Source organism: Blennius ocellaris, assembly GCF_963422515.1.
Source record: "Blennius ocellaris genome assembly, chromosome: 6".
Taxonomy (NCBI): Eukaryota; Metazoa; Chordata; class Actinopteri; order Blenniiformes; family Blenniidae; genus Blennius; species Blennius ocellaris.
The window spans coordinates 20,095,497-20,121,199 of NC_137655.1; the positions used below are offsets into that span (position 1 = coordinate 20,095,497).

Genomic DNA, 25,703 nt, shown 5'->3' on the forward strand with positions numbered 1-25,703 from the left:
GTTTTGATTAAAAAATAAATTTAAAAAAACCCTCAATTTTACAAGAATTCATTTTGTCATCTTTCAAGTTCTTGCATTGCTATTTGTTTTGTGATAATGTGATTTCTATTAAAATCCTTCACTTCAGTAAACACGGATAAATGTAATCCCAGAGTAGTGAACCACAAAGACGGGCAACTATTCAAGCAGACAAGTTGCACTGCAGACATAAATTACACCAATTCAGAAGTATTCCTTCTCTTTCAAATTAGGGTCGTCGCCCCCGGAGTCAAGTTTCAAGTTGCTCTGTCCTTTATGAAATATATTTGCTGACTGAGCACAATAACTCCTATTGTCTAATACAAGAAGCGCCCAGGGAAGCTTGTCACACACGACAGAAAGCTGGCTCAGTGGCTGGACGGAGTGAGGACGGCTCAGGGGATAAACTTATAGCGGTTGTGGACGACGTGACGTGACGTGACGACGTCCTCTGCACAATATTGAAGCTGGACAAGAGGAGCAGCTTCAGTTCAGCTCAACACTTCAGGAGTGACACCACCGCGTGCAATATTAGCTGTGCTGACTCTATTATTTGATCTGATTTAAGGAATTAATTCATTTATTTCTATTGTTGTTGAGGTCGATCCTATTCTATTTGAGTTGTATGTGAATGATTTCCATGTACTGTGTTACTTAATTGCAGTAGAATGTGGTAAACAGGTCGTCTCATAAGTGTTTTGTCTGAAGATCAGACAGACGAAAAAGACGTAAAGTCTTAAAAAAAAAAAAACATCTAGGTAAAAAGATGATGTTCACATATGACAGCAGTTTAGTCCAGATTATATTTGAGGCTCTTACTGTGTGTTTTTTTTTCTTCCCTCAGTCCATAAATGCATAAAGTCTTAAAAATATCATTAAAGTAACTGCAGAAGGGTGAAGCTCACTGTCCTATGTGTCTGATGTGATGAGATGAATCAGTGAGAAATAAACGGGTTTAATATCAAACTTGAGGGGAGAATGAATGAGAAACTAATTTGCACTCCATCAAAAAGTCAATGAAACCTTTGAATAAAAGCCTGAAGTCCACACTCTAATGACTCCTGCTGAGGCTGTAAAAATAGTTTCAGCTGAAATGGCGAGCTGACTCATACCTAAAGAATCTCTTTCTCCGCAAGGGCGTCTTTTGTCTTTTTTTTTTTTCCCATTAAAGAAAATTATCATTTTTATTGACTTCATAAGAAGGAGATTTTGTGCCGTGAATCTTCTGCTTCATCCTCATAAGATCTGTCGTTTCTGTTTCTCGCCGGGACACACAGAAGACACCGTCCTCCGCACTGCACAGTTTTAATCAGTGTTTGTGAATTCAGACGTAGACGTACAGATGTTCTGTACATAACACACACACACACACACACACACACACACACACACACACACACACACACACACACACACACACACACACACACACACACACACACACACACACACACACACACACACACACACACAAACACACACACGTACTTGTTCAAAGAGTGAGACATAAATATTGGACAGGCGGGAAAGTTTTCCAGTTCATACAGTAAAAATAGTTTGTAAAAAACAGTGAGACATATTTCTGGTTTGAGAATATTAATAATATAATATAAAATATATAGCGAGACAAGACACAGGAATCAATGTGACCGTAAAATGTGACCCATTTCAATTAGATCAGCCTCAGATCATCAACACCACGCACACACACACGCACACGCACACACACACACACACACACACACACACACACACACACACACACACACACACACACAATGTAGGAGTGTGGATGTGGCGTGGCGATATAAAACGGAGGATCTGAGGCGGCCTTGTCATTTGTCAGTTGAAGGACGAGGGAAAAAAAAAAAAAGATCAAAGATGGCCGACAGTCCACGGAGCCGCGCCGAGGGTCCGGGACGTTTATGATTGACAGGTCTGGCCAGCCTGCTGCTGCAGCACCATCTCATCCTTGCGGAGGGGGAAGGTGTCGACGGTGGTGAACAACTCAGCGGCTGTGATGGGGAACGGGTAGCGCTGCTTGTCCATGCCCTGCTTGTCCAGCAGCAGCATTTGGAACGAGCGTTGAGGAATCTGGAGAAGTAACCTGGGGAACATGTCAGGAGGGTTAAAACCACCTTGCCCAAGTGATGAAGAGCTGGGATCAGCTTTGTGTTCATCTAATGGCCGGTGCCAATTACTTATTAACACGATCGTACTGAATGATCCAATCTGCTCTCATATCCAGGTGATAATTAAGTCGAGAAATGGACAATTTTTGAAGAGATGCTGCTTCTACATTAACCCTTACCCTACTTAATGCACAATATAGATATATTTGTATGAACTATATTTCATATTACTCATAATATATGATATATGCAGCTTAATAATTAAGAGAAATGTTTTAAAAATCAGTCAAGGTTAAGTTAAAGTCCAGATAAGAGTTAAGGTAAGGCCAATAGGGAATGCATTAGATCATGTTGATGTGTGTGTGTGTGTGTGTGTGTGTGTGTGTGTGTGTGTGTGTGTGTACACACCTGAGCTGCAGCGCCAGGCCCGGGGGGAGGAGTCTGTGCCGAATTCGACCGACTTGTGCAGGATACGTCCCGACCAGCTCGATGACAGTCATGTGCCTCAGGTCCAGGCCACACTGGGCGTGCTGTTGCGGCGTGACAAAGTGAAAAAAAGGTGAATCCGTCTTTCTCGCGGCTTCGCTGTTTACGTTCATCGTGCTGATCTCGTTTCTCGAGCCGTGTGTTCATGTGTGGTTACACAAATACGCTCTAAATCAATCTTTTGAAGATAATCTGCTTCACTGATTCTCTGGAAGGAAACGGTCACGATGCTATTATATTAGCAATAAATCCATTTATTTGTAATGTAAACCGCCATGAAATGAAACTGACACACTTGTTATTTCTGCCGCCACTGGATTAGTGCATTAGACATTTTTTTCATCCTGACATGAGAGTAATATTGAAATGTTTTGAGTATTTTTAGGGTTCCAGTGGAATTCATCTTCACATAACACCAGACGAGGAAGAAGAGAACTTTTGAAAAATAAATGTGAACCTTCAGAAAATCAGTGAGGGGCAGAATTTAACAGTATAACTAAAGTTGGTCAATAGGCAAAAACATATTAACTATTGTGATAAATATCAACAATTTTGACTCATTTTGTCTCCACTACAACGTGTGTGGCCTCTTAAAAGTGAATCTGGAATTTTTCACCTTTTATCCAAACTCTATTTAAGAAGAAATGTGTTGCAGTGAAAGCAGTAGAAACAGGAAGTAAGTTAAACTAAAATTACTTAAGTTATATTTACAAGCGGTTGCTCATGATCGCTCACAACGAAACAGAGCTGTTGTGATGTCACCATGTTGACCGTGGCAACAAAACACAATGAGGTAAACAAAGGTCGGCGAAATAGCCGGTCGGCATCATTTTCAATTCTTAACACAATCAGCTTCTACGAATATTTCACACGGGGGAACCTCACGAGCGGCGTCGGGTTCTGTGTCGTGGAGAACGTGTGACCGTCTACACGCACGACGAGCCGCCTTCGGCTGGAGAATATTTCCAATAATAAATCTTTTCTGTGAGGCCTTGAGTCGAGCGTATCCACCGCACACCTTCTGTTTCTCCTCTGTCACCTCTCTGCTCGGAAATGAGATTTTATACGGCGAAGGCAAAGGAAATCAATATAAATAAAGGGTGAGCGTGTCGGTTCAAGTACATGGTTATTACCGGTTGTAGACTTTGCACTGCATGTTATCTCACAGAATCAATTATTACTAAAAGGGCATCATAACTGTGACTTCCCCGATAAGACCTGCGTCTTGAATATGTTTGTATCTGCTTGTGCTAATTATTTGATCGGCTTTTTCGGTGCTCAAGTTCAGCGTTTGCACCTTATTTAACCACCTTATTACTCTGACTTCCTTCTCACTGTCTCACTGTGTGTTCATTTTCTCTCCTTTGTTCAATTCCTCCAAGGAGGGGAAGTTGCCCCGGCGGGTTTAAATCATTAATTTACACCACCAGCCTGAGAGACAAAGAGATTTAGATTGAGGGGAAACCAGTGTCCACAGTGTGTGCAGCATACTATAATAATCCTCATTTCAAGTTAATTCTGCCTCGAAATTCTGTGGCTGTGGCAATATTATTTATATCTATATCCATTTTCAGTAAATAAATGAGTGCAGTGGGGAAAATAATGTTGCTTCCTTCTATCCTATAAATACTGGAGACAGGTTGGAGGAAGTGTTAATATAAAGTCTAGAGTCTGTCAGGTTACAAAACAGTTATCATGGCAAGGTCACTTAGTACAGTTATAATTGCCACCTCTGAAATATTTCAAAATTTCTTTTAGTCCAAACAGAGACAAACAGGGAAAAAGAGAACAAGAGATTTCTGCTGCTTCATTTTTCATCCTTCAAATGTGCAGACAGTTATTTGTATTTACAAAAGCTCATAGTGTAAATATTGTCGTGGGAGTTTTTGTAAAGTTTGTAAAGTTCATTTTGTGAAGCATTTCTGAGGCTGCCTCACAGACAATAACTTCATTTTTATTCTAGGAAGGAAAAGAACACAATGTAAAATATGAAGTAACAGTGAGATTTTTTTGAAGCTTCTGAAAATGTTTGAAGAAAGAAAACTTCCCTCAAGAGGTGGGCTGTGAAAGAGGAACTTGTTTAAATGTCACAAATTCTTCTTGGATTTCTGAATTATGAAATAATTGTTGAATTAAAAAGGATTTTTTTTTACAATCCATAATGATACATGCCACTCAATTGTTAACACAAACAATATGTGTTATTTTACAGTGGGAGTCAAATCTGTGAATTAGTGAAAGAATTTTTATTTGTTCAGAAATTATAATTAAATAGAGTTTTGGTGTAGAAATTCCAGTATTTGGGAGTGAAAATAGCAGCAGAAGATTTTAATATTTGGGAGAAGTTATTAGAAACGAGTCAGGTTTGTGTAAAACGCGAATCTGATTTCTTGCAGTGGGGTGAAAAGAGCTGGTTTGGTGAAGCTTGTTTGGTTTGGTCGCGCAGATAAAAAGTTGAGAAATTATCAATCCTCCGAAGCAGTGACGACTGTGGGACAGACTGCAGCAACTGATCCCTCATCTTGTTCACTTTGAAAGGTCGGGAGTTTAAAGGAAGCTCAGACTTAATGTTTTCAGACGTGCTGTGAAAACATCCAGCCCAGAATAGCCTGAGTGACGCCGGTGTCACGACCATCTATCCGTGACGCGTTCTGCTCGTCGGGCCGATACTTCATGCATCTCGTCGGTTCGTCCCATTTAGGCACTGAGACGCCCTTCATGAGCAACATCAGAGCAGACAGACCTCCACCTCCATCCCTCCATCCCTCCATCCCTCCAATGCAGCTCTCTCGTCTGCGTCGTGTCTCACCTGGAGGTTCGTCATCTGAAAGCGGTAATTGTGATTGGCGGCAGTCGGCGCCGAGATAATGAGGAGCCGTCGCTTCTCGTAGAACTGGTCCAGCAGAGCGGCGGCCGTGCGCACTCCCACGTTGATGTTCATGGCTGCGCAGACATTGAGCACACGGCCAGGGAGAAGGAGTTATGGCAGCACGTCGCTCGTCTCAGACGTCACATAATTTGATTATTTCTGGCGCTCGGTGGAGGAAATCGCATGAACTGAGCAACGTGAACACGAAGTGAAGCTGCGAATAGTTGAGAGCTGCAGCAACACACGTTTTTCTATTAACCAGGCAAAACCACCACCTTTTAGCACCAATGTATCAGTTCCATTAAGTCCACACTTTAAATCTATATATTTCTTTAGGTAATTTAATTAAGTAGATGTTGTGATATTTGTGTAAAAGAAAAACATGGGTAAAGGTCAAATATCCAAAGATAGATGAACAGAAATGCATTCAATTAACAAAAATGCATTTTTAAGGCATCAATATACACGTGGACACACAACTTGAAAACCTTGTTTGTCAGTGTGGACACAGCAGCTTCATATTTATCAATGGCAGCTCATCACTCAGCTTATATCGTCATTTTGAGTCAAAAACTAAATTGTTTTCTGAAAAAATGGACAGTTACCTTATATGACAGACTAGAAACTTGTTATTTTTGGACCCGAACTTAGTATTTAAACAGTATTAATAATTTCACAGCTCATAAAATCCATTCTTTAGTGTGGAGAAATGTTGCCATCGCCTGTTTTTATTCTTTCATTGTAACTCTAAAAATGAAAAATGAAATACTCAAGCAAACTTGAAAAAACTACCTATGTACAAACATTTCGTCACATCCTCATGTGCGTGGTCATAATGTTATGGCTTGATAGGAGCAAGTACACAAACACAAAATGAAGGAGCTTTATCTCCGAGAGAATAAAACCAGAGAAGTGTTATATATACCTGCGCAGGTGGTGTCCGACCCGGACCAGGTGAGGCCGGACTGACAGACCCGGGCCGCGCTGCCCTGCAGCTCGAAGCCGCCGGTGCAGGTGAAGTCGCAGGTGGCGCCGTAGTTGTCGCCGTCGCTGTTGCACTTCATGTAGCCGTTGTCAGGAGGGAACAAGGGGCTGCAGCGCCGCACTGCAGGCAGCAGGGAGACACACACAGAGACGTGGAGTTAGTGGTGGAGGCTTCGTGCTCCAGGATACTGGAGACTGTAAACTGTAGACTTATTCCCTCAGCCGGCTCGCCGTGACTCTTATTTTAAGATATTTCATGTATAGAAACTCAGATGACCTCACATGTCACACACTGTTGTCCTGTTTCCTTATGTTTAAACAGTGCAATTTAGCAGGATCGTTGCGAAACAGGCCACTTATTGGTTAAATCAGGTATAGATAATGGGTCGTTGGAACACTGCCTCTATTTTTTCCAGTAATCCCAGGCTCTTTCTTTAAAGTAACACCACAAGATGGATTATTACCAAATATCAGTGATGAAACCCTCTCAACTGAGCTTTCAGAGGCTCACCTCGTACTCTGACGGTGAAACGGCAGGAGCCTTTGTTCCCGGCACGGTCGAACACCGTGTACGACATCTTATGGAGCCCCTCTGGGAAGTCTGACTTTGGAGGTTTTCCTTTGAGAATAACACTGAAAAAACAAGATGCTGGAGTTGAATCGCCTGCGGTTTTTAAAGGGGCTGACACAATCTTTAAACCCGGGTTGAGACTGACTCGGTCAGGATGCCGTCCGCGGTGTCGATGCCCTCCGGCGTGTCCCAGGACACCCTCGCTGTCAGCTTTCCTGGCTCCGCCCATTTATCCTTCACATTAGGACACCTGACTTTCGGAGGTTCGATGTCTACAGAGAGAAAACATTCTTTTAAGTGTTTCCAATTGAGAATGACAAGTAAACACTGCAAACATTGGGCTCAATGTACAGTATACACGCCATGCTTCCTTACAAATAATAATAATAATAACAATAATAACAATAATAATAATAATAATAACAATGGTAACTTTAGTTATAAAGCTAATTGAATCAGAATACATGGATCTTTTCCACCCTGAAAAAAAATTCTATTTTATAACCTCCTAAGAACAAAAGCAAGTGATACGGTGTTCCTCCTTCCTTGCATCACCATGTTTTGCAGCAGATGAGGGCGCCAGTTGTCAATACAAACACACAGTGGAAGACATGCGGCGGGCAAAACATATAAAAACAACCGCATACAAACACTTTTTTTTTTTTTTAAATCAGGCTTAAAACAGAATTTAGGGTGACTTGTGTCACCGTGGAGCATTTCCTGGTTGAGCTGCTCCAGATTCAGACTGCAGGGAGATTTGGTCAATGCATCAACTCGTTTCCCCGATACATTCACATGCATCATGCCCACTTTAAGCATCTCATTCCAGTAGTCTGTGCTCTCTCTCTCCTCTGGATGTTTTGTTATCATTTCCTGGAATTTTGTTCCTGTTAAAAAGGAGGTTTCCCCTCTCTACTGTCACCTCGACTGCTCATTTCGGAGTTCTGCTTTTTTCGTCTGTATTTCATTTGAGACAGCACAAATGCATTTCGTGCTATATAAATAAAACAAAATGAACAATTAGATCTCGGAGCACAGAGACCTTTATTAACCGAGGCCAAATCTTTCAATGTGTCCTTTTGAAGCAGAAGTGGATTCAACTTAAAGCCACTGGTTCCCAGGATATTCAACCTGGGAGCAGGTTGTGTAACGCAGGTTTCTGGGTCATTTTTCTGTTCACATTCATCATTTCTGTCACCAGAGGAGTAAACGCAGTGCACCTCTGTGTGCGTTGGCGTGTCTCCGGGCCCGTTGCATTGTGAGGAACAAGCTCGGCCACTGACTTTGATTCAATAGTGGCAGATGCTGACAGCCTGAAGCCAGTTAATTACTTGAGGTGTTCTGGAGGCTCCGGTTCCTGCATGAGCGATTGAGCCGAGCACAGAAGAAGTCTCACCGACACACGTGGGCAAGCCGATACTCCACGCCTTGTTGTGCTGGCAGGTCGCCGTCTTGTGACCCTTCAGACTGAATCCGGGGGAGCAGAAGAACTCGCAGCGGGAGTTGAAGTAGGAGCCGTCGGAGCACTTGTAGCCACCATTTATGGGCATGTCGAGCTTGGGACAACGGATCTCTGTCAGAGGAAAGGCTCTGGGTTAGTTCACACACACTCACTCACACACACACGCGCCATAAAATCAGGTTGCATATATTTACTGATAAAATACTTTCTTTTGTTCATCCATTTACACAACTGTCTACACGGACTGTTAACCTGAGCTACAATGGAGGACATGAAGAGGTCAGGGTGTGTGAAAACAAAGTGCTTGTTTGATGGTTAAACATCGTTTAGTTTCCAGCTCCGGGACTCTTTGTTGAGTTTTAGAAAGAATATTCATTCATTCTTAAGCTTATTAAGATTTATTAAGATCAATAGATGGATGAGAAGCTGGTTTTGTTCTTCCAGTCTTGGACTTTGACATGCGAGGCTCATGCGAGTGAAGGGTGAGACGTGGACAGAGTGTGAGGGCGTCCACACGTCCCTTCTCACCCCTGCAGGCGTAGTTGGAGGACCAGTGCTTGCTGGCCATACAGACCACCTCGGGGCTCTGGACCTCGTATCCCTGCTTGCAGCGGATCTTGCAGCGGGTCCCCATCACGTTCCTGAAGTGCTCCCCTCGGGGCGTGCGGCAGCTGACGTCGCCATGCTTCACCTTGATGGGCGCACACCAGGGGGTGCCTGCAAGCCACGGACACGGGATGACACTGACCTTTCCTTCTGCAGCGTGAAGTCAATTACATGTTGTTACGGTGTGGCCTTAAAGCGGGAGGCACTCAATAAACACTTACCTGAAGGTAAAGTGAGAGAGGCTTCCTTTATGAGTGTAAAAATGCAGGAGGAAAAAAACCCCCGATCACCTTGAGTACAGGCAGATGCAGTGGATTTCTCATTACCTTATCTGCCGCTCGCCATTATCCAACTGTGTCCCGGGAGGAGACGAATGTGTCTTCACTCGAGGAAAGACAGATAATAATATGTGGGGAGCACTTAAGTCTCAGAGTGTGCGTGTGTAATAGAGCGTAAAAGTCATTACCCGGATAAAAGGAGTGCATCTAATTATGGATACTGATCGTTCCTGTTTTGTTTTTGTCGGCTCCAGTCATTGTTTCAAGATTTGGTCTGTTTAAAACAACTTACTGAAGAAACCAAAGGACGAAACCTCCCTACAAAACAACAGTTACATTAAAGAATGGACACTTCTGAGTTACTGCTGAGGCAAAGAGTTTTACCTTTAAAATATAAACACTTCTGTATTGTTGTGAAGGTTTGTGATGCAGTGAATCTGCCATAACCAACTGATTATTATTTTATCATATCATATGATTGAGGGATATTGGATAGGATATATTAAGCAGCAACTGAATATTTGGGGCCTCAGATACTAAGCAGTTGCATGCGTAAAAAAACAAACGCACACGTCTGACAGACGTGCAAAATAACACAGACAATTTATTTTAACACAATGGAATACCTGAATGCGTTTATTTCCACTATATTTGAAAAGGTGTTGCAGACCACATAAGCCATCAGCAGAGATGCTGCTTTTAATGCGAAAAGGTGCATTTTCTCAGCTGGTTCACCAAGAATTTTGTTTGCAGACGCTATAATAAGACATTTTATATCAGTTTTTATACTCTATTACGGGCAGTTAGGGTTGGTGTGTATGTGTGTGTGTGGTTGGGTGTAGGTGTGTACATGTTTCTATTTTATTAAAAAAAAAAAATTATATTGTTATGTGACAACATGCAACTTTGAGTTGCATGTTGTTTATGCATGAAAGGTGCTCTATGAATAAAGTTTGATTTGATTTGATCTGATTTGATTTTCTATATTGCACCATTGAATTTGACATTGAGAGCAATCATCTCCTAAATTTCCTCCGTTTTTTTTATTTTATTTTTTTTTAGTTTTTCTAAAAGCTCCAATATGCTTGATAACTTCCTGCACCAACACGTCCGACTCCTTGTGCTTGTGGCGCTCCCTCCAATCAGGCTGAATGTCAGCTAATGGCCAAAGAGGATCATTCCAGATGTTTAAGGCTTAATCTGAACGACCGGCAGGGACTTCGTCTTCAGAGTTGATGAGCTGACAAATGGGCAGGCGTGAAGATTGGCAGTTTGACAAGAGTTAAGTTAATAATTGGTAGATGGCTGGGTCAACGTCTCCTGATCCCATTTCATATTTCCAGCTCGTAATTGACTGCACTCATGAAAGATGGAGGCACATTAATGCAACAGTTGGTTAAGGGTTGCTGAAAGCATTTCATACTGACGCTCCAAAGCCCTGGGTCATGTACAAACAGGAGCGCTCAAATGAGAGTCGCTACACAAACATGGTCTGCTGGGAAACTGTGTCGTTTCAGTTTACGTTTCCTCGTGTTCGATCTGAAGAGATCAGACGTGACACTACGAAGTTGACGTCCTGGTGGAGGAAGTTGTCAAACACATCGGAGTGTTACAGCAAATACGCCTGGCTTTGACAGTAAGTAAATAAATAAATAAATAAATAAATAAATAAATAAAATGAAAGAAACATAATAAAGGAGATGATCTAGTTAAAACTGTGGAGGAGAAAAGTAAAAGTAAGTGTGCGTTTTGCACGATTTGGACACTGATATTCAATATTCATGGAGGCAAACTGAACTGAAAGTTTGTAAATGTTTTGGTTTTTTTATGCACATCAACCTTTAGTAGATCAGGTCAACTACGTTTGACAATTGTGCAACAAGCATGGTAAGTATGAATCCAATTTTAATAAATGAGCTTCAGTGGCTCAAGTTGCTTCCGAGGTAAATGTTGGTTCTGAAAGAAAGGAGTCAGAATCCACAGCTTGGTGTGGCTGAAAAAAGATATGTATGTATTGTTGTTGAATATGCATCGTAACGTCCCTCTCCAAACCCCTCTGAGACTTTTGACTTTGTCTCCTTTCAATATGGAAACCCGCCAGTCGCAACAACGCTTGTGTGAAACTTCCTGGTGCGATTCCAGCTTTGAGGGGCCACAAGGCTCTTATTCCAATACAGCGAAATCAAAACCTGCAATTTATTTCCTGTTGGCTCAGGACAAACACTTGGCCGTGTGTGGATCATCACACACATAAACACACACATACTTGGAGAGCAGAATGTACACCAGCTCAGGCTAATTTCCAGTTGGAATTAGAATGAGTATTCATTATACAGCCATCGCTCGCCCTCTCTCTCTCTCTCTCTCTCTCTCTCTCTCTCTCGCTCTCTTTTACTGTGTATGTGTGTGTGTGTTGGCCGAAGCTTCCACAAGAGAAAATTATATTACATTTGAGCTCTTACACAAGAAGAGAGTTTGGTTTTGGCCCGTACAATAATGTTCCGTGTCTAACTGACCCCGAATTAAAAGCTGGAAGCAACTTTGACGTAACTATGTCAGTTTATAAAACCGGCTCAAGAAACTGGTTTCTAATTATGCCTTTTTAAAGACAAGGAGAAAATAAGATACGTTTATCTAAATTTAGTAGTTTTCAGTTTAGTTTTTCACAATCAACTTTGGCTATTGTGTCAAATTGTATGTGTTTGCTAATGTATTGAAGAAAACATTAAAGTTGCAACTAACTATGACAAGTCCTCAACATTTACAAGCTCCTAAAACATATTAGCTATCAATATTTATGTCATGGACCAGATTAATGATTTTTCAAATATGAAGATAAAAGGTCAGGCGTTCTAATGCACAACCAAACAGCAGTGATTTCGATCCCATAATTCTGAGGATGAATTCACTAAAAAAGTTCAGTTTTGCCCACAGTTTTCTTCTACAAACCAAATTCACAACATGAACTTCTTTTTAATGACATATTGATGAAGGTGGATTTATGTGAAAAATAAACATGGAGCTTCTTGGCACAAGAATAAAGCTAGTACACCATAAAAGCTAATGGACAAACTGGAATAAATAGAAACACATAAGTAATCGATTATTCATAAAACATACTTGAAGATCAAAATCTTCTGGATTGACCAATAAAAACCTGCTCAGCCTCCAGCAGTGGTTGTTAAACCACATCTGACGTTAACAAATCCGACTGCAGGAAATCATAGGGATTTTATTTATCGTGTGGGTGCGTGTGTGTGTGTGTGTGTGTGTGTGTGTGTGTGTGTGTGTGTGTGTGTGTGTGTGTGTGTGTGTGTGTGTGTGTGTGTGTGTGTGTGTGTGTGTGTGTGTGTGTGTGTGTGTGTGTGTGTGTGTGTGTGTGTGTGTGTGTGTGTGTGTGTGCGTGCGTGTGCTTCAGACAGCAACAAACCAAGTGTCGTTACCTTTGTATCTACGATAATACCCGTCCTCGTCGTCGCCGTAGGAATACTGTCCTGAGCCTGGCGGGGGTGAAAGAAGACAAGAAGAGACTAAAGAAAAGCTGCATCTATGTTAGTAGTTACGCAGTGTTGGGAGGCTTTGTCCTGGTCTGACCCTTTTGGGGGGGTGGGGGCTGTTTCCTATCTTCTGAGAAACAGCTTCAGGACCGAGCTTACCAACATTGCTCAACGTTTCTTTTGAACCAGGGATCTTTTGGACAGAGTGCATGCAGAAGGAACTCCCAAAAGATCCTCTTGTGTTCAGCTGCTTTGGAAAAATCAATCTGTTTAACACGAGAGATTCGACACCCCCCGCTGTATTTGGATGGATTTACAACTATTTTCAACTTTTTCATATCCAAAGCGACCTGCCATCCGTTTCGAGCCAGATTTCACAACGAGCAAAGGATATGTAAAACTGGAAGCGCTGGGGTCGTCGGAGTCTTTCCCCAGGACACAGCTGAGTGGCGCCAGGGAAAGACAAATGTGAGGGGAATAGTGATGAGCAAGGGGGATTATTTTGGGTAAAGGAGGAGAGGAAGAAGGGAAGGGAGGCGGTCTGGAGGTAATAAACCTCAGAGAAAACGCACAGAGGAAGGGTTAAAGTCGGGGGAAGGGTATTTCAACTTTGGCTCCGGGATGTTATGAACCCCGGCGTGAATGTGTCCTCTGTCTAGGACCCACAAGGGAGGAGTGTTCAACCCTCCTTCAGTTTCATACGGCGGTGGCGGCGGCGACCGCGCTGGTCGAAAAAGGTCCCGATCCCGCGAGCAAATCTCCCAGACCATTTCTCACCAGGGTCTTTTCTGTCAGTTTAATAAAGACTGTCTGGATCAAGCTGCTGCGAGTCATCACAACACACACACACACACACACACACACACACACACACACACACACACACACACACACACACACACACACACGCACACACACACACACACACACACACACACACACTAACCTTTGAGGTTTCAGCAGTCAGATCACACAGTGCGTTCAGTACAGAGCAAACCCACATATTGAGTGAGTCACATTTAGCTGCCTAATGGGAAAACTTTAGCGTCTGCTTATAAACGGAGCGAGGGAGGGAGGCAGGCAGGGAAACGTACGGAAAACTAATTACAGGTATGACTTTGTGTGTCGGCGTGTGTGTGCGCGGTCGTCTCAGACGCCCAGTATGGAGGTCTATATGCACTAATGGCCGAGCTCTTGGAATGATTTGCGAGATCTGCAGAGGTCCTTCGCTGCGGGGCGCGCATTCATTTGATGTAATAATCGATTCAATGTTTTCTATCGGTTTTCTTGTTTTTGCGAAAGAGCTATTGCTTCACAGTGACAAAGCACTCCAGGAAATGTGGAGTGTAATCTTTACCAGAGTTTTAAAAGGGAGCCAGGGGAGGAACAGCAACTACAACACAAATAATGAGAAAATATAATAAATAATTGCATGCTTGCATGTGTTATTAAATTGATTACAGGATGATTTCAATCACTTTAAAAAAAAAAAAAAAGCTGATTCCATAATTCTCATATTTCCTGTTTAAATAGTGAGGACACTTGACAGTCACTCTAAGAAGTGAAATTGTGCAAACTCGGTCTGTATCCTTTGTATCCTTTCCGTTTCTCACCAATGTAATGTTTGGAGACACTTTTTTCAAAAATGTCCACTTTCCATTGAAGAAACATTCCATTATGTGCAGTATGAGACAAAATCACAAGTTCGATCAAAGTAGAAAAATGTCAAATGTATTAATGTAAGAGGGGCAATGATTAAGTTTCTCTAGCTCCACTTAGCAAATCAGTGTTAGAATCACAAACCCGAGTTTCAAAAACATGGTTAATACAACGTTTTAAATCCAGATAACAGCCGACTGTTTGTGGGATGTGTTTCGTACAACATCCAGTATATTGTTTCTGTCCTCTTGTGGATTTATGAGATCAGTAAGTCTTGACATCCTGTTATCATTTACATTACTTCTTATTTTTCCCACTGGCAGCGCTGCATGAAGTCAGTCACATTTGCTGTTACCACTGAGACTCATTCAGCTGCATGGAGTTCGACGAAAGGCTACTTGTTACGGCAGGTTGAAATTGTGGCCCCGACGTAAGTAAAAGAAGAAAAACAAATGTTCGTAAATAAAATCAAATGTTTGGATTTAGGGTTCAAGAATAGACATGACATGTTTACCTGTTCCAAGCATTACTCAAGGCCAGCGAAATTAATCAACAAACACCAAAATCCATGGAACAATATTTCATAAACCTTATTTCATCAACTTGCCAAATTCCGCTCAGATTAGTGCTCTGCCACTTTATTCTGCAGACACAAAATACACGACAAAGGAAAGCAGAAATTACACAGGTATGAAAGTATAAAGGTGTATAATTTTCAGGCTTAATCCCAGAAAAGCTTAGTTAAAGTATAGTCTATATCTTCTGGCACCATTTAAAATGGCAGTTTCTAAAGACAAAAAAAAAAACATTCTCCAGTTTTTATGTGTGGTTTAGTCTGTTTCTGTCTTGATCGTTGCGAAATATTTGCAAAAAAGAAAAACATTTCTTTTTCATTTCAAATTCCTTCGATTTCTCTTCCTGTAAAACATAGTCAGATGTCTGCTGACTCATCGTGTTCTTGAGGGTGTTTACTATTTCTTCACACAATAGGAATACCAGCTGTGGATATTGATTCAAACTGGTAGAGATGTTTAACTTACCTTCAGTACTATTGGCTACTCAATACATCCAATTTGAGAGTGATTTCACTACAGAAAGCTCCAACATTGTGCAACGAGTGAAATTAAATACTGTACCCCAAGTTTAACTTCACATTAATAAAAATCATTCCTATTTTACATCATTTCATTCTATCAGGAGGGGAAAGTGCCTCATCCATTGTTTTGATATATTCAACATCACAAAAAATCGTCCATATTCTCAAACATCAAATAGAAATCTAATAGATCATAATAATAGAAAACTCAGTCAAATTGACTGATAATTTCAGTGCAGGCCCTGGTTTCACATCACTCATTTGAAGTGATTATAAAGCTGTTTATCTTTGTGACACAGCCCGCAGGCTGCACTGTTTCCATTTCTAGATAAAAGTACAAGTAAACAGTTTTGGGTTTGAGAGAGAAAAGCTCTTTATTTTCCACCGTGCTGTTTTAAAACTGTGGTCTAGCAGAGCACTACTGCGGGGAGGAGGGGGGGGGGGGGGGTGGACGGCCTGTAGCTCCGACTAGTGGCAGGAGGCTGCGTGACGGTTAAGCAGCTTTAGATTAACGAATAGTTATTCGTCAAACTCACAGGTAGACATTTAAACCCCACAAGCTTTACACATGTCTACTATAAATCACATTAATCAAAAGGAAAACTGTTTTATAAATCACTTATAATAAATGCTAGGTTCCGCACGGCTGTTATTATCAAACATCTGTGGTAAAATCTTAACTAATAAACTTTTGTTCTTGTATTGATCCTATATGTCTTGAAGATTTATTGTTTCACAGACATGAAGGAGGAAAAACTCCCAGCGGTAGGACGTCCATCCATTTATCCTGCTTCTGTGTTGATGCTACAAATGTGCCTGAGGTGTTATTTTTTCCGAATGACAAAGTCTGAAATCTGCCTTTTTTCTCCTCTCCTCACCTCCTGTTGCCCCCCCCCCCCCTTTGTATGCAATTTTGTTGCACTTGTTACAACGGCAATAAAGACAATTCCGTTTCCTCTAAACCAGGGTAGTTGGCTTAGCTGTTGACGATCCTGCCTGATCTGATTGGTCTGATTGAATCTCCACCTCCTGGCATTGCGGCTCTGCTTGACTTGTTTGTGCTTGTTGACAAAAGTCTTCCATATTCAAAGAGTTCCAAGGCAGGTCTGCCTCTTCACTCGCATCAAATAAACCTGTCAGCACGACGAGGAGCGGATCAGCAGCCAGCGTCGTCTTCCCGTCTCAAGACTTCAAACAGAGTTTGCAGTGGGAACTCCATCAAAGCCTGAATACTGCATGAACTGCAGGAGCTCACTTTCCCAACAAACCTCTCAGAGGGAACGCAGTTTAAATCACGCAGACTGATAATACAATTGGGTGTTCACTGTGGGGCCGTAACACTAACCGTCATTCGGAGGAAGCTGTAATGTTGAAGCACGGCTGCTGGCGAAAAGTGGAAAATAACATTACATGTCATTTGTTTCTCTCTCAACTCAACACACCATGATTACACACTAACATAATTCATAATTTGTGTGGTAATGACGTCAATCTAATTTATATTGTTTATTAACATGCCTGCTGCTGCTTTCTCATACATCAAGAATATATGAGCCCGGGGTGCACATTTCTTTGGCTTCATCTCCATTAACACCACAACAAGCTGCAACAAAGTCTTTAGTCTATCACATCATACAACGACACCTAATAATGTTTTAAAAACACATTTAGTTCAAAGTCAGCTAATTAAGGTATGTAGAGAACATGGGTTGGTGGATGAGTGTGAATTCCGGTTGACATACATCCATTATATAGCAAACCGCTGGAACTGATCCCACAGGGCAAACGCAGACAATCACACACATTCACACCCTAAAGCTAGAGTCACACTCCTTTATTCATTAATCGTGCTCCTCTGGCTTGTCTCCTTTTCAGAGTTTTCTTAATAAACTGTTGACAGTGCAATAAATCAAAAACATCACACCTGGAACCACATCGATGTTCGCAGTGCGTGAAAGAGGACGTCGACCTCTGCATCGCTTCCATGGCTTCGTTGGTCTCGCTTGGTCACTGATGTTTCAGCTCACTTGTTGCAGAGCTGCTGTCTCTGTTCTATTCACTGAGCTACATTTTAGCATTATGCAAAGTTTTTGTCTCCAATGTTACAATTTTGCTAAACTCCTGTTTACCGTAGGAGGACTGGCTCAGTCCTCCGGACAGCAATGTGTAACAGGTATGTAAGTAGCATTAGCATTAGCCTGCATACACATTGCCAGCTTTGGGTAAGAAATAGTTTACCTTTCAAAACATATTACATGTTACCGTTTGCATGCAGTCTGTCTCCGTTTTGTTGATTATTTTTCTCCTCCCACTTACTGATAAGCTCGGCTGTGTCACACCTACAGTATTATAATAGTTTTCTGAATGTGCATAATAGGCTACACAGAATGTGACACTTAAGAATTACTTTACCAAGTTACTAGAAACGTTTAATGTGCAGTACCTCTAGGACTTTTAGCTCTTACTAGCAACTGTACTGAATTACTCAGTTTTAGTACATTGGGGCTCTAAATTCATCCTTCTGAATCACGAGGTCTACTTTCTGTTTCAAAACGTTAAAGAAAACATTCTATTTACGTAAAAACTCTTGGTCAGCATCAACATCACATTCCTTCAGTAACCAAACTGGAGCTCATAATGAACTCCTCAGGTGAAGTTTTGAAATGATTCACAATCAGCCATAAAGAGTTTCCTCCTTTTCTTCTGGCAGCAGAGTTGTTCATTGAAGATACTTGCTGGCATTTGACCAGGAGACTCCTTGGTCGAGGAGGATCTTGCTCCCCTGACTCACACTGCAAAGAGAGTTTCACCATGGAAAATGTGATCTGCGCTCTCAATAGTTTTAAACGTAGAGCGCAGGCCACACCGGAAAACTACATAAACAACGAGCCAAAAATGAGCATAAGCAGGTCCTTTAACTCAACTGATCTAAAGCATTTCAAGTTGGAGCCTTATGTTAAGAGCTCACACTGGACCATTAGAGCAGCTAATCGACCGCTGGATTGAAGACAAACAGGCCCCTGTAAAATAAACTCCTCATAAATGCACATGAGTGGAGACCAGAGTCTGACTGCCAGCTGACGAGCAGTTTTAGGTTTGTCAGCGTAAATCTGCTCTGCAGCCCTGTGTTCATGTTTCAGCCTGTATGATCACCCAGCGGTGGTGAACCACTCTCAAACCATGTACAGGCACAAAGCCACTGTAAACTACACACGAGCACAAAAATACTCACACACACATATAATATTCCTCTACCCAGCAGAGAGCATTGAAATCATCTCAAGTCTTCAGTGGAGGCTCAGTCTTGCACTGTCTATTTTCTTATACTGCACTTAAGCAACAATCACTGTCATTGTGGGATGGTTGTTTTGTGTAAAAGGTTTGATAAAACATTCATTAGCGTCCTACTGGATGCAGTCAAATGCCCACACATTCACTTTGTGATCATGGGGAAACAGCAACTTTTCACTTAATAAGAGGTGAAAACACAACATACTTGTTTGCGGTCTAGTTTTTTGAATAATCATTGCTGGAGATGCACAGTACTGCCTTGTTTGTATGAGTTAACGCCAGACAAAGTCAGAAATAAACACATTTAAACAGAAGGTGCATTTGAATTTAAAGCGACTACCAAAACTTACAAGGCGGAGGCGAGGGTAAAGAAGAAGAAGAAGAAGAAAGAAGAAGGTTTCAGTGCACAGCAGCAGCTGCAGGGCTCCACGGGGGCAGAGAAACGTCCCCCAGATGCACACTGTACTCCCCCCGCCTCACACCCCCTCCGCGTAAACACAGCCGTGGTTCACCAGGCGCGCGTCTGCGGGGAGCGGAGACCTCAACCACCGCGGCGTCTGCGCGAAGAATCCTCCCCCCCAACACAACTCACCCGAGCTCCACCGGACACTCTGTTTGTCCCCCTTCCCCTCCTAAAAAAAGGTCCTTACCTTCGTACCCGGAGCAGAAGCAGAGCTGGACGACCAGGAGCACCAGCGGCCACATGTCCATGTCGGGGACGCGCGACGGACGCAGTCGAACATGTGAAGGGGAGCTTTTTTGCAGGAAAACTTCCAGCGCATTCCTGCTTTTTTCCAAAAGGCCCGCCTCTCTCTCCAGAAACAAGGGAGGATTCTCCTCCTGCAGGCAGGCAGGCAGGCAGGCCGGGCCACCAGGAGCGAGGCGGGCCGCGGGCAGGGGGGACGCAGTGCCAGGTCAGCCCCCGGCCCCGTGCGTAAAACTGTGACAGGACACAGGACGCACAAATCAACCCAGTGACACCAGACACACAGGCCTGGCTTCCCCTACAGACAGATAGAATGTGGTGTTGTTTTCACTAAAACGTTAGCGGAATACCGTTTATTCCTATATTATAATCTTATTACGTCATTTTCTTCCTCCCTTACGTTGGTATTATACAGTAATTAATGTTCTTACTACTAATTACTGCGTTACATATTTGTTTGTATGTTCATTGGACTATCTATCTATCTATCTATCTATCTATCTATCTATCTATCTATCTATCTATCTATCTATCTATCTATCTATCTATCTCTATCTATCTATCTATCTATCTATCTATCTATCTATCTATCTATCTATCTATCTATCTATCTATCTATCTATCTATCTATCTATCTATCTATCTATCTATCTATCTATCTATCTATCCAGAATTTAAAGCTTGGGTGTAGTTTAAAGCTCAGGATTCTGAGTCTGGTTTAAGAAATACATTTTCATTTGTACTTTTTGTGGATATTAAGAGGTTGAAGTGTGGGTGTGTTTTTTGTTTTGTTTTGGGTTTTCTTTTTGTATTTTTGTGGTTCAGCTGCTATATAAACCTCCAGCTAGATCTCTAAAAACAGCACAGAAGCCTATATGCAAAACAGCTCCAAATCATTTTAGACTGGCTGCAGGTGCAGAGATCTGTGGATACCAAGAGAAGAACTTCTATATCGTTTTATCCAGAACACGTGCTGGAGCTTAAAGAAGGGCTGTTCAGGTTACTATCCACTGCGCTGCTCCTCAGTCCATCACTGGACAAACACATTGAAACAGAAGCTTATATGCACTAATATTTGCACCGGATGCAAGTCACCATAACCACAAAAACATGTTTTTTGTGACATGTATGAGGAAAGTGGAGTATCTGGGGAAAACCCAGGCAGAAAACTCACACATCAGGAGCCCAAGCTCAGACTTGAACCAGGTTGCTCCAATAGAATTTGAAAAATCTCTAATGTCTTTTTTATAGCAAGTACCAACTACTGTTTTAATGGGGTTTCATTGCCAGTTAATTCCTTTTTTATGTTGAACTTTAGTGCAGCAAAACCCCTTAAACTTTATGGTTTCAATCTAAAGAAACGTCTTTGATTACTCTTTTCCTGAAGCACGACCAAAAAGTGGCATATCCCACATAATTCCAGGGTGAATTTATCATGTGTTACTCTTGTTTTCACTGAGGTAATGACTCTGAATGCATCGTGCACCATTTACTTAAAAGAATTTGTGAGGGTTGACGGACAGGACTGTGTTTTAAAGAGTTCACATCGTATTGAAACTGCTGGAATAACCGATGAAATGCTGTATAATGCACTGAAATAGGTTCAAGGCTGACAACTAGTCAGTGTATCAGAAAACCAGGAATTTAAAACATGACCGTAAAGTTATTAATACTACAGATTTAAACTGTTCGGTTTGTCAAAAGTGGTCTGGAGCACCTGGAGCTGATCATTTTGTCTGTAAGCTAATTCAAAAAATCACTCTGATTCATCAGGCGACATTAAAAAAAAGGTTTTTTATATGCAGTTTTTCGTAGATATCATTCATTCATTTGCTTTATCCAGTGTGATAAAGGGGGTGAAAGAGTGCACAAACTGCAAGCATTACAAAACACACACAACACCACAGGCAATTTACAGTCACTTATTAACTTCACAACATGTGTTAGGATGGGAGGAAGCCAGAGAACACAGAAATATACACAGGTAAAGGGAGAGTCTGCATAGATCCCACATGGAAAAGCCCCACCGGCTGAAACAAACCAGAAATATTCTTGACGTGATGCTGCTGCTTGAACCACTTCACTGGTTACATCCATACATCTTCGTACCTGCTTTTTCCAATTGGAGGGTAACGGATTAGTAACAAGTTGTTCGTCCATCACAGGGAAAGCACACTTACATATAAAGTACATATACTTCACATACTGTGATTTAGAGGTACCAATTAAACTCAAATCCATGTTTTTGGACTGTGAGAGGAAAAACATCAGAAAAGACCCCAAACCCTGAATAAAACTAGGGGTTTTATTGCTGTGAGGCAAGAATGCATATTGGTTGATTACATGTTATGATGAAAAATGTCTCCTCTATTATAAGTGCTGTTTAATGCTCTCTTAGATAAATGTCTGACTTTCTGCCACTGCAGAAAATCTCTTATGCTGAAGTTATTAAAGTCAGCTTTTTTTGTGAATCATCAGGATGTAAAGCAAAGATCATTTCACTTTGGCGTCCCCCAGTTTGATGCAGTCTGTCATTTTTAACCTTTAGTGGCTCGTGGCTCGCTGTTAGTGCTTCATTATGACACTTTTATTAAATTCAGGTGAGTTAAAGCAGAAAGAGAAACAGGACAACCACCTCCTCTGCTCTACACATGCAGTGTACATCCCTGTTAGAAAGCTGCAGGGGCAGCAGTTTGATAACATGGGCACAAGTTTATTCCATTTCTTAATGATGTGGACATTTTATATATGCAAGTTGTTTCCTAGCAACACTATCCTGATGAAATCCTCCACAATATCTGTACGATAAACATCTAGGATTCTATTTCCAAATGTAGAAACAAATGTAGAAAATCAGTCCACTTTTCTTTTTTTCTTTTTACTGGCTTGACATTTGCATTAGATTCACTCTTTACATTTAATTAATGCAGTGTTTCGTAACACAGAGGAGTTGAGAGACTAATGACTTCATGAGGTCTGGGGACAGACCTGGTGCAGAGCGCGATAAGGCAAGTCCCACACATGGACTTGTGGAAGATGCTCTTCGTCTTGATAGGAAACAGGGAAGGGAGGCGTGTGGCCAATTCACTGACAGACGATCCCCAGAGCTCGAATGAACACATTGGTCCAGCCGAGCGTCGCCGCCCACCGGGGGCTGAGATGACCGCTCTCGGGTCAGGCCGGGAGACAGACTCCATGTTTCACTCTCTCGTCTCGGGGGAGGGGGTTTGACCCTTGGATGGCGATTCGCATGTATTTAACTGATGTTTACATCTGGCTGATGTTCTCAGTAAATGTGGTTCTGGGGCTTAAGCATTAAGAAAAAAGACATTGTTCTTGCTCAAGACACGTCCCCCGGCACAAACGCAAAGCGCTGGCGCGTTGCGCAATTACTGCAGGAATGTTGTCACCGTGAAGAGAGCCAATCACTCACAGACACTTCCGTGACCTTTGACCCCTATGCAGTAGTCCATGCTACAATTTCTCGGGCTTAAATCATCTTAATTACAGGCCACAGTTTAGCATTATCCCAGCTGGAACAAGGAAGATAATTACACTTATAAAACCCAGCCATTTTTTCTACAATAACTATGACTGTTGTTATAATAACTGAGAGCGTCACATGAGAACATGCAGAGATGGAAAAAGAAAAAACAACAATTGACAGGAAAATTAAACAAAATGAGTCACATTTTATTACTATCTGTCTGATAATCAGTTTTTTCCACGTCAACCATTTGGCTCAAGATCACATCAACTCTCATTGATATCATACATAATCTGTCCTTTGACTTGTGTCCTCTGTACTGAATAGGACTATATCTTTACTCCTTTCAGCGGCTCTCGTTACTCCTGTTGAATTTCAAAGAGAACATTCTGGACTTTTCCAGCGATATCATATCCATCTTCCTGAATCCAATTTAGTGTGGTAGTCAGTGGCGCCGACGGCAGATGTGTGCGGGTGAAGGTCTGGTACATCCTGTACAGGTGGCCAGTCACACACAGCGAGACGACTCGCACTCACATTCACACCTCTGGAATTTAAATGTCGTCTGAAATGGACCTCGATATAGTTTTTTTTAGACTGTGACAGGAAACGGCAGTGCTTGGAGAAAGTCCACGCACAGGAAGACACTGGAAACTACACATTATGAGAGGACCCATGTTAAAACAGGGATATTCTGTGAGGCAATGACATCTGATGGGTCATAATAATAAAATGCTGGATCTCACTTAAAGAAACAAAACTCTTTCAATGGAGTCCCGGGAAGGTTAAACCTGAGGTATTTAGCAGTTTGTCAGCAGTTTCATGATGGGTAATACTTGATTTTACATGGAATGAAGCCACTCTATTTAAGATTTAAGATCTTTACAAATGGCCAAATGGTGAGAGCTGGACTACCCTAACCCTACTTTTCATTCCTGTAAAAAGGCTGTAGCCAACCAGCAATCTGTAAATACTGTGACATAACGGCATGATTCTATGATGCAGGAAGAATTCAAACTGAAATCATGTACTCATGAGCTGGAGGCACTTAAGTATGGGTCACACATACCTTCACTATAATGACCATGTGTACCAATGCATGAGATAATCGTCTGTCAGTTCATGATGTGAGAACCTGAAAGGCTGATTCTTCCTTTCCAAAGTACTTCTGCAGGTCAAAAACGCATTTTAAAACAGAAACAGTCGAAATCTTGCGACTCCCACTGATCTAAATAAACAATCCAGCCCATATCCTGCATTCTGGAGTAACTTTAGTGTAACTCCAGTTACTCACGGGCGGCTTCACCAACATCTTATAGGGAGTTCAACTTTTGAAGCCGGGTCTCTAATTTTCCTGTTTTGGTTTTTTTTCCCTTCATTCCTCTGGAGTGCAGTTTTCAGTGACAGCAGACGAAAGTCTCCAGTGAACAAACTTAGACTCAAAACTAAGACACAGCTTTCACTGGCTGTCCAGCATGGAGCAGCAGAGGGACGAGGCTGGCGGACGCAGAGCAGAGCAGCATTTAGGACGGATCGTTTTTCTTCAGTAGTTGGTACAGATTAAAAAAAAAAGCTACATAATTAATTAAAAATCTCTCCACTCTACTGTAGCATAGGGGCAGCAAACATCAGGCACCAGTGTCACACCAGGACATTTTCATTGACATCTCCATTTAAATTGAGAAAAAGATTAACTTAAACATACCATGTGTGTGTGTGTGTGTGTGTGTGTGTGTGTGTGTGTGTGTGTGTGTGTGTGTGTGTGTGTGTGTGTGTGTGTGTGTGTGTGTGTGTGTGTGTGTGTGTGTGTGTGTGTGTGTGTGTGTGTGTGTTTTATTTCAGCACAATGATTAAGATGACTGATATAAAATAAACTTAGAGATGTGGTCTATATGAACGGATCACAATTCCGGGTGTATTAGAAATGTTTTTGTATTTTATCCTTTGGATCACTGCACATTCACTCACAAGAGAAATCCCAACGTTAAACAGGGGGATGTGATATATATATATATATATATATATAATTTATTGTAGTTGAAAAAAGACATGTGGTTATTTGTTCAAGATTTTGAATTTAAAAATTACATTAATGTTTTGCTCAAAAGCAACAGATCAGGTTTTATTTCACAAAGTCTGTGTTTTTTCTGATTTTTATTGGAATATTAGAATTATTGTAAACTATTTGTTGGATTTTAAAGCATTTCATTATCTTGGTATCGTTATGGGCTGTGGATATGAAGCTGTTATAATACGGCCACCGTTTTGAGGTACAGCAGTGGGACAGGATGTGTCCATCCATCACCTCCTGTATTAGAAAGTACCGTATAGTATGAGCTCATTCTACTAGTGGGAACATTAGCCTTTGGTTTTGCCTGATATATTGTCGGCTATACAATTAGTACAGTCATTGCTTCTCTGACCTTTGCTCTCAAAAGGAAACATGTATGTCCAGGATGCATCATCACACGTGTCAATCGTTGTTTCTTGCTGATCTCGTGACCGGAGTTCAACTCGTCAAGCCACTTGGACCGAAGAACAACTAATGTGACGATTGAACG

At 41.7% G+C, this 25,703-nt stretch overlaps 1 protein-coding gene across 2 annotated transcripts; it reads right to left on the reverse strand.

Moving 5' to 3' along the window:
- Positions 1-1,316: 1,316 nt before the first annotated feature.
- Positions 1,317-19,716, reverse strand: srpx (sushi-repeat containing protein X-linked). Of its 2 annotated transcripts, XM_080498695.1 has the most exons (10): positions 19,600-19,706; positions 12,850-12,906; positions 9,051-9,239; positions 8,457-8,633; positions 7,206-7,332; positions 7,001-7,122; positions 6,431-6,610; positions 5,446-5,579; positions 2,559-2,680; positions 1,317-2,125 (listed from the first exon to the last, which is right to left on the reverse strand). In XM_080498695.1, the coding sequence occupies exons 1-10, from the start codon at positions 19,658-19,660 to the stop codon at positions 1,942-1,944; spliced, it is 1,353 nt and encodes a 450-aa protein (XP_080354821.1). In that variant the 5' UTR covers positions 19,661-19,706; the 3' UTR covers positions 1,317-1,941. The 2 variants fall into 2 exon arrangements, with proteins under 2 accessions (XP_080354821.1, XP_080354822.1); XM_080498696.1 differs by lacking the exon at positions 12,850-12,906 and having other exon boundaries at positions 19,600-19,716.
- Between the last annotated feature and the right edge of the window lie 5,987 nt (positions 19,717-25,703).

Bases quoted from the DNA above. Each gene is read 5' to 3' on its own strand.
- srpx (XM_080498695.1), bottom strand. From the start codon at position 19,660: ATGGACATGTGGCCGCTGGTGCTCCTGGTCGTCCAGCTCTGCTTCTGC. The intron at 12,907-19,599 runs GTAAGGACCTTT...CACCCCCGCCAG, and splicing joins CTTCTGCTCCGGGTACGAAG to GCTCAGGACAGTATTCCTAC. The intron at 8,634-9,050 runs GTGAGAAGGGAC...TTCCTCTGACAG, and splicing joins CTCCAACTACGCCTGCAGGG to AGATCCGTTGTCCCAAGCTC.